Consider the following 10,834-nt stretch of genomic DNA (forward strand, 5'->3'; position numbering starts at 1 on the left):
CTGCCACTGGCGAGGGGGACGCCGGGGGGACCCCCCAAGAGCATCCCACCGTGCTGGGTGTCACTGGGGAGGGGGACACCGGGGGAGACCCCGACCACAGCTCACCACAGCGGTCGGTGCTTTCGTCGGAGCGGTCGCGGCAGTGGGCGACGCCGTCGCAGAGGTGGCCGTAAGGGACGCAGTCGGTGCCGTGGGCGCAGGGGAAGTGTCCGGGCTCGCAGCCACCGGCACAGCCCAGCTCGTCGCTGCCGTCGCGGCAGTCGGCTTCGCCGTCGCAGAGCCAGCCCCGCGGCGTGCACTCCCCGCTCCCGCAGGCGAAGGCGTAGGGGCCGCACGCCGGCACTGGGGGCAGCGGGTCACCGTGGGGTGCCCGGCCCAGCGGTGCCCATCGCACCCCCATCCCCACCAGGTGCCATCCCAGCGCAGAGCACGGCGATCCCGGCAAACCTCCCCCGTGCCGGCACCGGGGCTATGGGGCAGGGCAGCGGGGAGCCGCGCGGGGAGTCCGGCCGCCCCACGGCATCGGCGCCCCTCACCTGCCGAGGCGTTGGCGGGGGTGGTGAGCACGGCGGCGGCCAGTGCCGCCGCGCACCCCGCCGGGCTCTCGTCCCAGCCATCCCGGCAGTCGTGGTGGCCGTCGCAGACCGTGGCCTCGCCAATGCAGGAGCCGTCGGGGCAGGGCAGCTGCCCGGGGGCGCAGGTCACCCGGTCTGGGGGGGACACACAGTCCCATGGGGCGATACCGCCACGGGCAGGGGGTCCCGGCGGCGGAGCCCCATGGCCCTCACCTGGGCAGAAAGCCTCGTCGGTGCCATTGGCACAGTCGCGGTGGCCATCGCAGACGGTGGATGGGGGCAGGCACCGGGCATCGGGACACTGGAAGTGGCCGGGGGGGCAGCCGCAGCCGCGTTCATCGCTGAAGTCACCGCAGTCGTCGTGGCCGTCGCAGCGGTGAGGGTATGGCACGCACCGGCCCACCGCGCAGCGGAACTCGCCCGCCTCGCAGCTCGGGCTGCAGCCTGCAGTGGCAGCGGTCAGGGACCCCCGCCGTGGCGCATAGACCCCCAGGGTCAGGGGGCTCAGGGACCTCCGCCATGGGGCATAGGCCCCGCTGCTATGGGGCACAGCCTGCTTGCAGCCCCCTCCTGCAGCCCACTGCTCTGGGACCCGGGACCCCCACAATGCCCCCCCCCAGCACCCCTGGGCCCAGCCGTGGGGGGGCCGTGGGGCCACTCGCCTGCTTCATCCGAGTCATCGGCGAAGCCGCAGTCCAGCTCTCCGTCGCAGACGCGTCCCGGGGGGAGGCAGCGGCCGCTGGCGCAGCCAAACTCGGGGGGGGTGCAGGTGGAGGGGGGGCAGCCGTCCTCGTCGGAGCCGTCGGGGCAGTCGGGCACGCCGTCGCAGCGGGCGCCCCAGGCCAGGCACTGCCCGCCGGCGCAGCGGTGCTGGTGCGGGGCGCAGCGCGGGGCGCAGACTTCATCCGAGCCGTCCCCGCAGTCCTCCTCGTTGTCACAGACCCAGGCGCCCGGCACGCAACGCCCGTCGGCGCGGCAGGCGAACTCCCACTCGGCGCAACGCGGCTCGGACGGGCACGGCTCCGGCGAGGACGGGCAATGCCACCGACCCGCGGCGCATGTGCTGCGGGGATGGGGACGGCTCAGCCCTGGGGTGCTCCTCACCATCCTGGCGTCACCGTCCCGGTAGCCCGGCTGCTGGCAGGTGCTGGATGGCTGTGCCAGCCCGGTGCCGCACCAGGCGGGGAGACTCACCAGTTCTTGCAGCCCTGCTGCACCGTGGCACCGGCCGGGAAGGCAAAGCCGTCCCAGAAACACGGGCACTCGGCGGGCTCGATGCAGCCACCATCTGCCAGCGGAGAGGGGAGGAGGTGTCAGCCCCATGCCAGCCCCATATCAGCCCCACACCGGCCCCACTCCAGCCCCACGCCAGCCCCATACCATCCCCACGCCAGCCCCACGCCGTCGCCAGGTCTCACCGTGCAGGACCCTCCCCGGGGGGCAGAAGCAGCCCTCCAGGCAGGACAGGCCCTGGCAGTGCTCGGGGGGCTCCCGACCGAGGCTGCGGCAGGTGGGGGGGCAGGGGGGGCCGCAGGCGTTGTACTCCAGCCCCCCGTCGCACTGCAGGGCTGCAGACAAGGTGTCGGGCAGGGCAGGGACCCCCCCCCACCTCACAGCCACCTGGTCCCGCTCCCTCCCCATGCAGGGGGCTCTTGACCCCCCCCAGCCCCGGATCCCAGCCTCCCCCCCAGACCCATCACACATCTGGATCAGCCACGGGACCAAACCCAGACCCCAGCACAGCCCGTGGGGGGCACAGCCCGGCCCCCAGCACGGACCCCCCCAAAACTGCCCCCCCAGCCTCGACCGGAGCCCACGGGGATGGGGACGGTGACTCACGGCACAGCTCCTGGCTCCTCCATCGGATGTGGATGCCGCGCCGGCCGCACTCCTCAGCGTAGGTGGCGATGGCCGTGCACAGGCACTCGCAGTCCCCCCCGGAGTCGCAGCTGCCGGCAGAGCACGGCGGGTCGGTGCCCCGACCGGTGGGATGGGGGTGGTGGGACCCCCCACCCCCCCGGTTTGGGGACCCCCTGCCCGCTGCCGACTCGGCACTTACCCGCAGGCATCGAAGACGCACCAGTCGTAGAAGCGCTGGCACGGCACCGCGTCGTGGCACGGTGCGAAGAGCCGCTGCCGGAGGACGCTGCAGCGCCTGCGGGCCCACGTCGCCCGGTGGGGGCTCTCCTGGGGGGGCCAGCACTGCTGTCAGATGCCATCCCTTGGCCAGCCAGGCACCGGGGCTGCCCCCACACCTGCTCCCCACCACCGTCCCCGCGCAGCTACCCCGGTTCCCCACCCCTGTCCCCATCCGTACGGTGCAGGGGTGCCAAGCGTCGGCGCTGTCGACCTCGGGGCAGAGCAGGCTGAGGCGCCAGGAGTTGCCGAAGAGGTCGGCGGTGGGCTCCAGCACCCCTTGCCGGCTGGCAAAATCGTTCTCGGCGTCGCCATCGAAGTTCCCGCAGAGCCCGACCACGCGGCCCCGGTGCTGCGGCTCCAGCCGGACGTACACCCTCGTGCCTGGGGTGGCACAGCACGGCGCTTGGCACCGGCGGCCCACCGTGGCACGGCTGGCCCCGGGGACCCCCCCGAGCCCTCCCAGCAGGTCTCACCTCCGTCCCAGAGCACCGCCAGCCCCAGGCGGGAGAGGAGGAGGAGGAGGAAGAGGCCGGCGCGCTCTAGCGTCAGCCCGGTCCCGCTGTAGATTTTGGGGGGTCGAACCGAGACCCCGTTCACTGTCACGTCCCTCCCTGCCGGGACAGGGTGGGCTGTCAGGGGCGGTGACTGCCGGCACATCCCCGTCCCCATGGGGGACCCATCCCTGCATCCCCCCGTCCCCTCACCCCGCAGCATGTGCACCACGGTGTTGCCCATCACCACCACCACCGATTTGGTGCAGGTGACACCGCTGGTGCCGCAGGGGACGTTCTCGGCGGTGACGGTGAAGAGGCCGGTGGTCTCGCGCGCCAGCAGGTACTCGCAGTCCCCCGGGAAGGAGAAGGCTCGCCCGTCGAAGGTGACGTAGTGGGGGTCCCCTGTGGCCACACAGGTCCCCGCGCACTCCTCCCGGCCGCAATGCCAGCGCTGCTGCCGGCACACGCTGCGGGGGACGGAGCTGAGTGCTGGTGCAGCCACGGCATCCCCGGGCTGTGGGTCTGGGGGGGGGTCTCACCAGGTGTTGCAGTCCCAGACGATGGTGTCGTTGGGCCGGTACAGCCGCCCGCCGTGGTGGCAGGGACACTCCTCCGGGGACACGCAGCGCCCGTCCTGCCGATGAGAGACCCCCCCCGCCCAGTGAGCCGGCGCTGGTGGGGAGAGGGGACTGACAGCCCCCCTGCAGCATGGGGGGCTCTGGACAGGCACCAGCAGAGGGGCTGGGACCCCCCAGTACCCCTCACCAGCCCCCCACACCCCACATCCCCGATGGCCCACGTCCCCTGGACCCCCCAGCCCCTGGTCCCCCATGCCCAGGTCCCCTGACGCCCCCACTTCCCCAGCCCCCTGACGCCCCAGCTCCCCCAGCCCCCTGGGACTCCCTCCCCCAGGGAGGGGGTCACATACCAGGAATACGGTGCCAGGAGGGCAGACGCAGCCGTCAGCGATGCCGGCACAGGTGCCGTTGGGCTCGGCGCTGTCGCAGCGGCGCAGGCAGGACCCCGGGGCATGAACCAGCCCCCCAGGGCAGAGGGCGGCCACAGGGCAGGGGGCTTCGGCACAGCGCCAGGACCCGCCGGCACAGATGCTGCGGGGAGGGGACATGGTGAGGGCAGCCCCCCAGCACCCTCCAGGCCCGGGGAGCCCCCAGCCGGCCCCACGCCAGGCTCCTGGCATCCCCATCCCACCCATTCCCATCTCCATCCCATCCCACCCCATCCCACCCAAAGCCCACTTCCCAGCAGACATGCCCTGGGCTCCACATCACCACCTCGGGGATGGGTCCCCCCGGCCAGCCATGCCGGGGGGGCCGGAGACGGGCTCTTTGTCGGCAGCACCGGCGCCCCGTGGCAGGGACGGTCAATGAAAGCCACCTATCCCGCGGTGCCGTCCCAAACGGGCCGTAGGGGGATTTCATCAGACGTCTCCTGCCACCACCACGTCCTGCGGCACTGGATCGGTGTCCCTCGTCCTGCCCAGCCCTTGCCATCCCCTGTGTCCCCCGTCCGGTCCCTGCCACCCCCTCGGGCACCGGCTGGGCTACGCACCAGGCGTTGCAGCCCCGGCGGATCTGGCTGCCGGGAGGGTAGAGCTGGGTGCCGTGGCGGCAGGGGCAGTCGCCCGGCGGGACGCACTGCCCGCCCTCGGCCAGCACCAGCCCAGCAGGGCAGTTGCAGCCAGGGATGCAGAGCCCGTCCAGGTCGGGGCAGGAGCTGCCCCCGTCCAGGCGCAGGTCTGCGCAGGTCTGGCCGCAGGGACGGCCACACTCCAGGTACAGCTGCCCCCCACCGCACGGCACGCCTGCGGGGACGGATACGGGGAGGTCACTGACAGCAGCATCCCTGCTCTGCCCTGCCCTGCTGCCTGCGCCCCCAGCACCCGGCCCTCCCCGCTGTCCCCTGGCAAGTGGTGGCAGCATCCCCATCCCATCCCCATCTCATCCCATCCCCATCCCATCCTCACCTCATCTCATCCCCATCCCCATCCCATCTCCACCTCATCCTATCCCATCCTATCCCCATCTCATCCCATCCCCATCTCCATCCCATCCCCACTTCATCCTATCCCACCCCATCCTCATCCCATCCCCATCCCATCCTCATCCTCATCCCCATCTCCATCCCCACCTCATCCTATCCCATCCCATCCCCATTTCGTCCCACCCCCATCCCATCCCATTGCTATCCCCATCCCCATCCCCATCCCCATCCCATCCCACCCCACGTTATCCATCCCTTCCATCCCGCCCCCCTGCCCCGCACCACAGAAGCTCTGGTTCCTCCAGGAGAGCGCGGCTCCCTCCTGGGCACACTGCCAGGCGTAGTCAGCCAGCACCGGGCACAGGCAGCGCTGCCCGCCCCGGCAGGCGCAGGCATCGTGCAGGCAGAGCTGGAGGAAGGGCTCCGGCTCCACGACCCGGTGGCAGGGCTGGGGGCGGGAGGGGTAGGTCAGGCTGCGGCGCCGGCACTCGGCACCTCGGCCGGGCACCGGCCACGCTGGCGCTCAGCCGGGGCGGGGGCCGCTCGGCACCTGGAAGGCAGGGCCGTGCAGGATGGCGCAGGCGGCCTCAGCGAGCTCCCGCCGCCCGGCGAAGGCACCGCAGGGCTCGAGGGGGAATGGGCTGAGCACGGGGCAGTCGCCGGACGCCCGGTACTTGTTGGCGAAGGCGGTGATGCTGGTCTCCACATCACCCGCCGGTGTGGTGAACTCATCCTGCTGGTTCCAGTTGTAGGTGCCGCAGAGCCCCCGCACCTGCCACACCGGTACGTGGCTCAGGATGGGGCCCGCAGGACCCCCTGTAGCCAGGATGCATCCCGCCGGATCCCAGCCCAGTTCCACCACCGGGCACCACCGTGGTGGCGCGGCACAGCCGGGGACTGGGGCTCACCTTGTCGGCGAAGGCAGGCTGGAGGGCGATGTAGGCGGCGGGGGTCTCCAGCCCCCAGAGGACGTGGGCCCCGAAGGTCTGGAGCAGCAGGAAGGAGGAGGACGCCCGGCGGATGCTCAGCTCGGTGCCGGCAAAGGGCAGCGTCACCTCCCGCCCGTCCACCGTCACCTCGCCTGCGCCGGGAGAGCAAGGGGACGTCAGGGCACGGCTACCGGGCTGGCACCCACCACCGTGGGGATGTCAGGGCACGGCCCCCAGGCCGGCATCCACCAGCCCGCCGGGGCGCAGGGACGGTCCCCGCAGGTCACCTGTGCCGCGGAGGCGGGCGGAGGTCCGGCGGGCACTGACGGAAAGGGACCGGAGACAGCCGAGGGGCCGGCGGCCATCGCAAGCCTCATGCTCGGCCGTGATGAGCAGCTGCCCCTCCACGAAGTCCTGGGGGGGCAGAGACCCTACTGAGCCCCCCTGTGCCAGGGTCCCCGGGGCAGAGCCCCCCAGGGCAGGTCTCCACCACCACGGCCACCATCCCAGCCACCGCAGCGGCCGCACTCACCTGCACCAGGGTGTAGGCGCAGGCGCCCAGGAAGGAGAAGCGCCGGCGGTCGAAGGTGACGTAGTGGCGGCCCCCCAGCACCGCGCACTCCCCCGGGCACCGGTCCTGGCTGCAGAGCCAGTGCCCACCCTGGCACGTGCTGTGGGCACAAGAGGGGACACCAGGCTTACCGGGGGGGATGACAACACAGCCACGGCACCTCCTGCCGCACCGGGCATGGATGCACGGGCGCTGGCCCCCCACCCCAAAAAATGGGGGTACGATGGGCATCGTGCCCATCCATAGGGTTTATTCCCCTGTGGGTGCAGGATCCGGCCCTGTCTGTGCAGGTTCCAGCCCTGGTGCCTCGGCGTTGCTCACCACTGGTTGCAGCGCTGGCGGATGCTCTGGCCTGGGGTGTAGCGCTGGCGGCGGTGGTGGCAAGGACAGGCGCTCGGGGGGACGCAGAGACCCTCGTCCTCGTAGAGCCCCGGTGCACACTCGCAGCCGCTGGCGCAGTCCTCGCGGCACGGCCCCTCCTCGGCGCTGCCCACGGCCGCGCAGCTGGCGGGGCAGGAGGAGACGCAGTCCGAGAACCGCTTCCCCGCACCGCACCGCCGCTCTGCCGGGACAGACACCGCGCTCAGCGCCGGCGGGCTCGGCGCCGACTGAGGGGTGCACAAACGAGCCTTTGGGGTGCAGGAGCCACCAGTGCAGCGGTGGGGGGGGGACCCGCAGCAAGGGGCTCGGTGCCAGACCCCCCCTGGGTCCCTACCGCAGAAGCCTGGCTGGCGCCAGTCGACGTAGGTTTGGTGCCGGGCACAGTCCCGCGCGTAGGCGGCGAAGGTGTCACAGACGGCCGGTGGCGGTGAGGAGCCAGCGTCCCCCTCCCGGCACTGCACCTCCAGGCACGCCGCGTAAAAACCACCGGGGTCAACCTGGTGCAGGGGCGGTGGGTGAGGGCGGTGGGACCGGCACCCCCAGCACCTCCTGGGCTCTCGCGGCAGTGGGCACCCACTCACCTCGCCGTGGCACTGGCGGAAGGGGTCGGCCAGCAGCTTCCCGCAGATGGCCTCGGCCGCTTGCCGCACCGTGTCACCCGCCGCGCAGCCGAGGCCGAGCTCTGCCGCGTCCCTGCAGGCGGGCTGAGCACGGGGGGGAACCCTCAGAACCGGGGTGGCCCCTCCATGGACCCGCAGCCCAACGTGGGATTCGGCAGCCCCAGCACCCCCCAGTACCCAGCTCTGCCCCGGTACCTCCAAGCCGGTATCTGGGATCTTCCAGGAGTTGCCAAAGCTGGCGGCAAAGGGGGCCACGTCTCCCCCCGGCCGCAGGAAGTCATCTGGGGGCACAGGGAGGGCTGGGGCAGGCGGGGGGACACGGCACACGGCCCCGGCACAGCCGCCCCCGCACCATGTCTCCCCCGCAGCCCCAGCACGGGAGCGGCAGGGGTATCACCGGTGAGGTGACGCTTACCGGCAGGGTCATCGTTGTAGGGGCCGCAGAGCCCCCGTGTGCCGCCCCGCTGCTCAGCATCGACCGTCACGGTGACCGCCTGGCGCCCGTCCGAGGTCACCCGCACGCCCAGCCCACTCGCCACGGCCACCCAGTCACCCAGCCACGTGACGCTGATCCCTGCCGGCACCGCAGCGGGTGGCTCGGCACGGCGCGGCACAGGGACAAGGGTGGGGATGGGGACAGGGATGGGGATGGGATGAGGACCCAGGACCCCGAGATCAGTGGCAGCAGGGGACGGACCCTCCCACCACCCTCACCGTTGTGCAGGTACGGCTGTCCCTCCGGCACTGCCACGCCATTCACGGAGATGTTTCGGCCCCGGGCCGCCACCGTGTCCATCTCGAAGGTCATGTGCAGCGCCTGCGGCAGCGCGGTGTCAGCCGGGGCTGGGTCCGGCTGCCTGCAGTGTGTGCCAGGGCTACCGGGACCCCCGTGGCTGCTGGCAGCCACGGATGCCCGGAGATGCCGCAACCACGCTGGGGCACACCACGGGGATGTGACATGCCGTGGGGACGGACCGACGGCCCCCCCTGCCCCCAGAGCGACTGTCCATGGGGGGAGCGGAGACCCCAGCCAGGCTCCCCCTCCTCCCACCCACAAAAACCCCCCACCGCGGGGGCAGCCAGTACCCGGGGATTGCCAGCAGCGATGGAGACGGCCCAGGTGCCATCAGCGGCAGCAGCCAGGCTGTAGGTGCACTCGCCGGAGAAGTGGAAGTGCCTCCCGTCGAAGGTGCGGTACCGGGATCCGGCCCAGGTGAGGCAGCTGGCCGAGGGGCCGCGGTGCCGGGCGGCCGCTCCGCGCAGGGACACAGCAGGCGACGGCTGGGGGGACGCCTCTCTTGCCGTGGGGAGGTGACGCCGCTCAGCAAACGCCCCTGCGGGACCCCCCACGCTCCCGCTGGGACCCCTGGACCCACCGGCGAGGGGCAGGTGGGTGCAGGCGAGGCAGGGTGCGGCGGAGCCGTTCCTCCAGCTGTGACCCCAGGGGTGCCGGCAGCACTCGGCCAGGCTCATGGCAGAGAGGTTGCGGCTGCCGGCGTCGTCCTGGCACTGCCACGTGCCGTAGCAGCGCCCCAGCAAGCCTTCGCCTGCGGCACAGGGACACGCCTCGTCTCCAATGGCGAGCACCGGGCGTCTCGCCAGCTGGGTGCCGGGTGGCGGGGACGGCACGACGGTGCCACTGCGCCTCACCGCCCACCCCTACCTTCGGTGCAGTGGGGTCCGCTCCAGCCCTGGCAGCAAGCGCGTACCGTGCGGTTCCACACCACCGGCCGCGTCTCCGGGGGCCTGCGAGGCGGGGGGAGTCCCGGCATCAGGGGTGGGCCGGGGGGCACGTGGCACGGGGATGGGTGCCCCCTCCTGCCCCCCATCCCGGCATCACCCCTGCGCTGTGCACCCCACGTTCCCCCCAGCACTCACCTGTAGATGTAGCAGAGGGGGGTGCCGGAGCCGGGCTGGGTGTCGCGGTGGGGCTCACCGCGGTCCCCACCATAGGCTTGGCGCATGCGGTCCCGGTCGATCCGCCAGCCCACCAGGCTGTAGTGGTAGAGGCTGGCACAGGGCACCGTGTCCTCACGCCGCGGCGTCACCTCCTCCTCCGCCGTCACCTGCACCGTCCGCTCGCACCACCGCCTGCCACGGCACCTCATTCACCCGCGGCACCAGCACCCACCCTGGCACCCATCCCACCCCCCCAAATCTGGGCTGGGGCTGGCGTCCCCCCACCATGCCCCATCTCCGGTGCCGGCACAGGGCTGTGGCACAGGCCCCGGCACGGAGGACTCACCCGGTGGCTGCTTCTGCCTTGGCCACCCAGAGCAGCAGGGCGACCAGGACCCAACCGGGCACCCGCAGCACCCCGGCCATGCCGCACCGTCCCCCGGCCACGCTGCGCTGCACCGGCCACCTTGGCAGAGGAGCACCAGTGTTACCAGTGGAGCAGCCACATGGCCACATCCCTGGGGGTGTCCCCGGTGTCGGGGAGTCCCACGGGGACTCCCCGACACCAGGGATGCCTGGCATGTGCCATCCCACCAGGGAGCAAGGAGTCATGATGGCAGCGATGGGGACATGGCGACAAGAGCAGGGGACATCCCCAGATCCTGCAGGCAGCCCCCCAGGACAGGGGGTCACCCCAAGAAGGGGCTCGCACCCCACCTTGACCCCTCTTACCTTGGGCCGCCCGGACGCCAGCTCCGTCCCAGCTGGCTCCGGCACTGCCGCCCCGAGGGGCTGCGGGTTTTATGGTGTGGGACCGGCTGGCCGGGGCCATCTGTGGGGCCGGTGATTGGGCCCAGCTGCCGGCTGGGGGGGGAGCTGCCGTGGGACCCCCTATCGCCCCGTCTCCAGGGCAAAGCCCTCAAGACTGTGCCGGGGGGGCCGGATCTGGAGCCCCCCAGGTGACTCTGCCCAGCGAGGCCACATCCTGCATCCGGCACATCCCAGCAGGAGCACGGGATTAGCGCTTGGTCCCCCTGGCACAGATGGACCAGGATACAGCTCGGCCATGCCCCCCCCGCCCCTGTCACGGATGTGCCGTGACCCCCATGTCCTGGTCCTGCTCGTTCCCCCCCCGGAACGCCGCACCACCTCTATCCCCATGGCCATGTCCCTCCATGTTCCCATTTCCCTGTCTCACATCCCCCCTGCACCTCCCTGCCTGCCA

At 72.2% G+C, this 10,834-nt stretch overlaps 1 protein-coding gene across 1 annotated transcript in view; it reads right to left on the bottom strand.

Annotated features, from left to right (window-relative positions):
* Positions 1-10,469, bottom strand: part of LOC142028572 (SCO-spondin-like) — a 30,394-nt gene extending 19,925 nt beyond the window's left edge. The window contains exons 1-31 of the mRNA XM_075022412.1: positions 10,342-10,469; positions 9,956-10,075; positions 9,589-9,801; positions 9,374-9,456; positions 9,054-9,257; positions 8,797-8,963; positions 8,425-8,527; positions 8,126-8,284; positions 7,906-7,991; positions 7,672-7,794; positions 7,425-7,587; positions 7,031-7,271; positions 6,671-6,809; positions 6,426-6,552; positions 6,118-6,290; positions 5,760-5,981; positions 5,492-5,657; positions 4,778-5,030; positions 4,137-4,317; positions 3,748-3,842; positions 3,419-3,675; positions 3,188-3,325; positions 2,893-3,095; positions 2,635-2,762; positions 2,415-2,524; positions 1,994-2,143; positions 1,770-1,863; positions 1,238-1,638; positions 789-1,019; positions 537-710; positions 106-342 (exon numbers count right to left, since the gene is read on the bottom strand). Coding sequence (XP_074878513.1) covers positions 106-342; positions 537-710; positions 789-1,019; positions 1,238-1,638; positions 1,770-1,863; positions 1,994-2,143; positions 2,415-2,524; positions 2,635-2,762; positions 2,893-3,095; positions 3,188-3,325; positions 3,419-3,675; positions 3,748-3,842; positions 4,137-4,317; positions 4,778-5,030; positions 5,492-5,657; positions 5,760-5,981; positions 6,118-6,290; positions 6,426-6,552; positions 6,671-6,809; positions 7,031-7,271; positions 7,425-7,587; positions 7,672-7,794; positions 7,906-7,991; positions 8,126-8,284; positions 8,425-8,527; positions 8,797-8,963; positions 9,054-9,257; positions 9,374-9,456; positions 9,589-9,801; positions 9,956-10,035 — 5,101 coding nt within the window. The 5' untranslated portion in view covers positions 10,036-10,075; positions 10,342-10,469. The remainder of the gene's footprint in view (positions 1-105; positions 343-536; positions 711-788; positions 1,020-1,237; positions 1,639-1,769; positions 1,864-1,993; positions 2,144-2,414; positions 2,525-2,634; positions 2,763-2,892; positions 3,096-3,187; positions 3,326-3,418; positions 3,676-3,747; positions 3,843-4,136; positions 4,318-4,777; positions 5,031-5,491; positions 5,658-5,759; positions 5,982-6,117; positions 6,291-6,425; positions 6,553-6,670; positions 6,810-7,030; positions 7,272-7,424; positions 7,588-7,671; positions 7,795-7,905; positions 7,992-8,125; positions 8,285-8,424; positions 8,528-8,796; positions 8,964-9,053; positions 9,258-9,373; positions 9,457-9,588; positions 9,802-9,955; positions 10,076-10,341) is intronic.
* Positions 10,470-10,834: the final 365 nt, after the last annotated feature.

Source organism: Buteo buteo, chromosome 2 (genome assembly GCF_964188355.1).
Source record: "Buteo buteo chromosome 2, bButBut1.hap1.1, whole genome shotgun sequence".
NCBI lineage: Eukaryota > Metazoa > Chordata > Aves > Accipitriformes > Accipitridae > Buteo > Buteo buteo.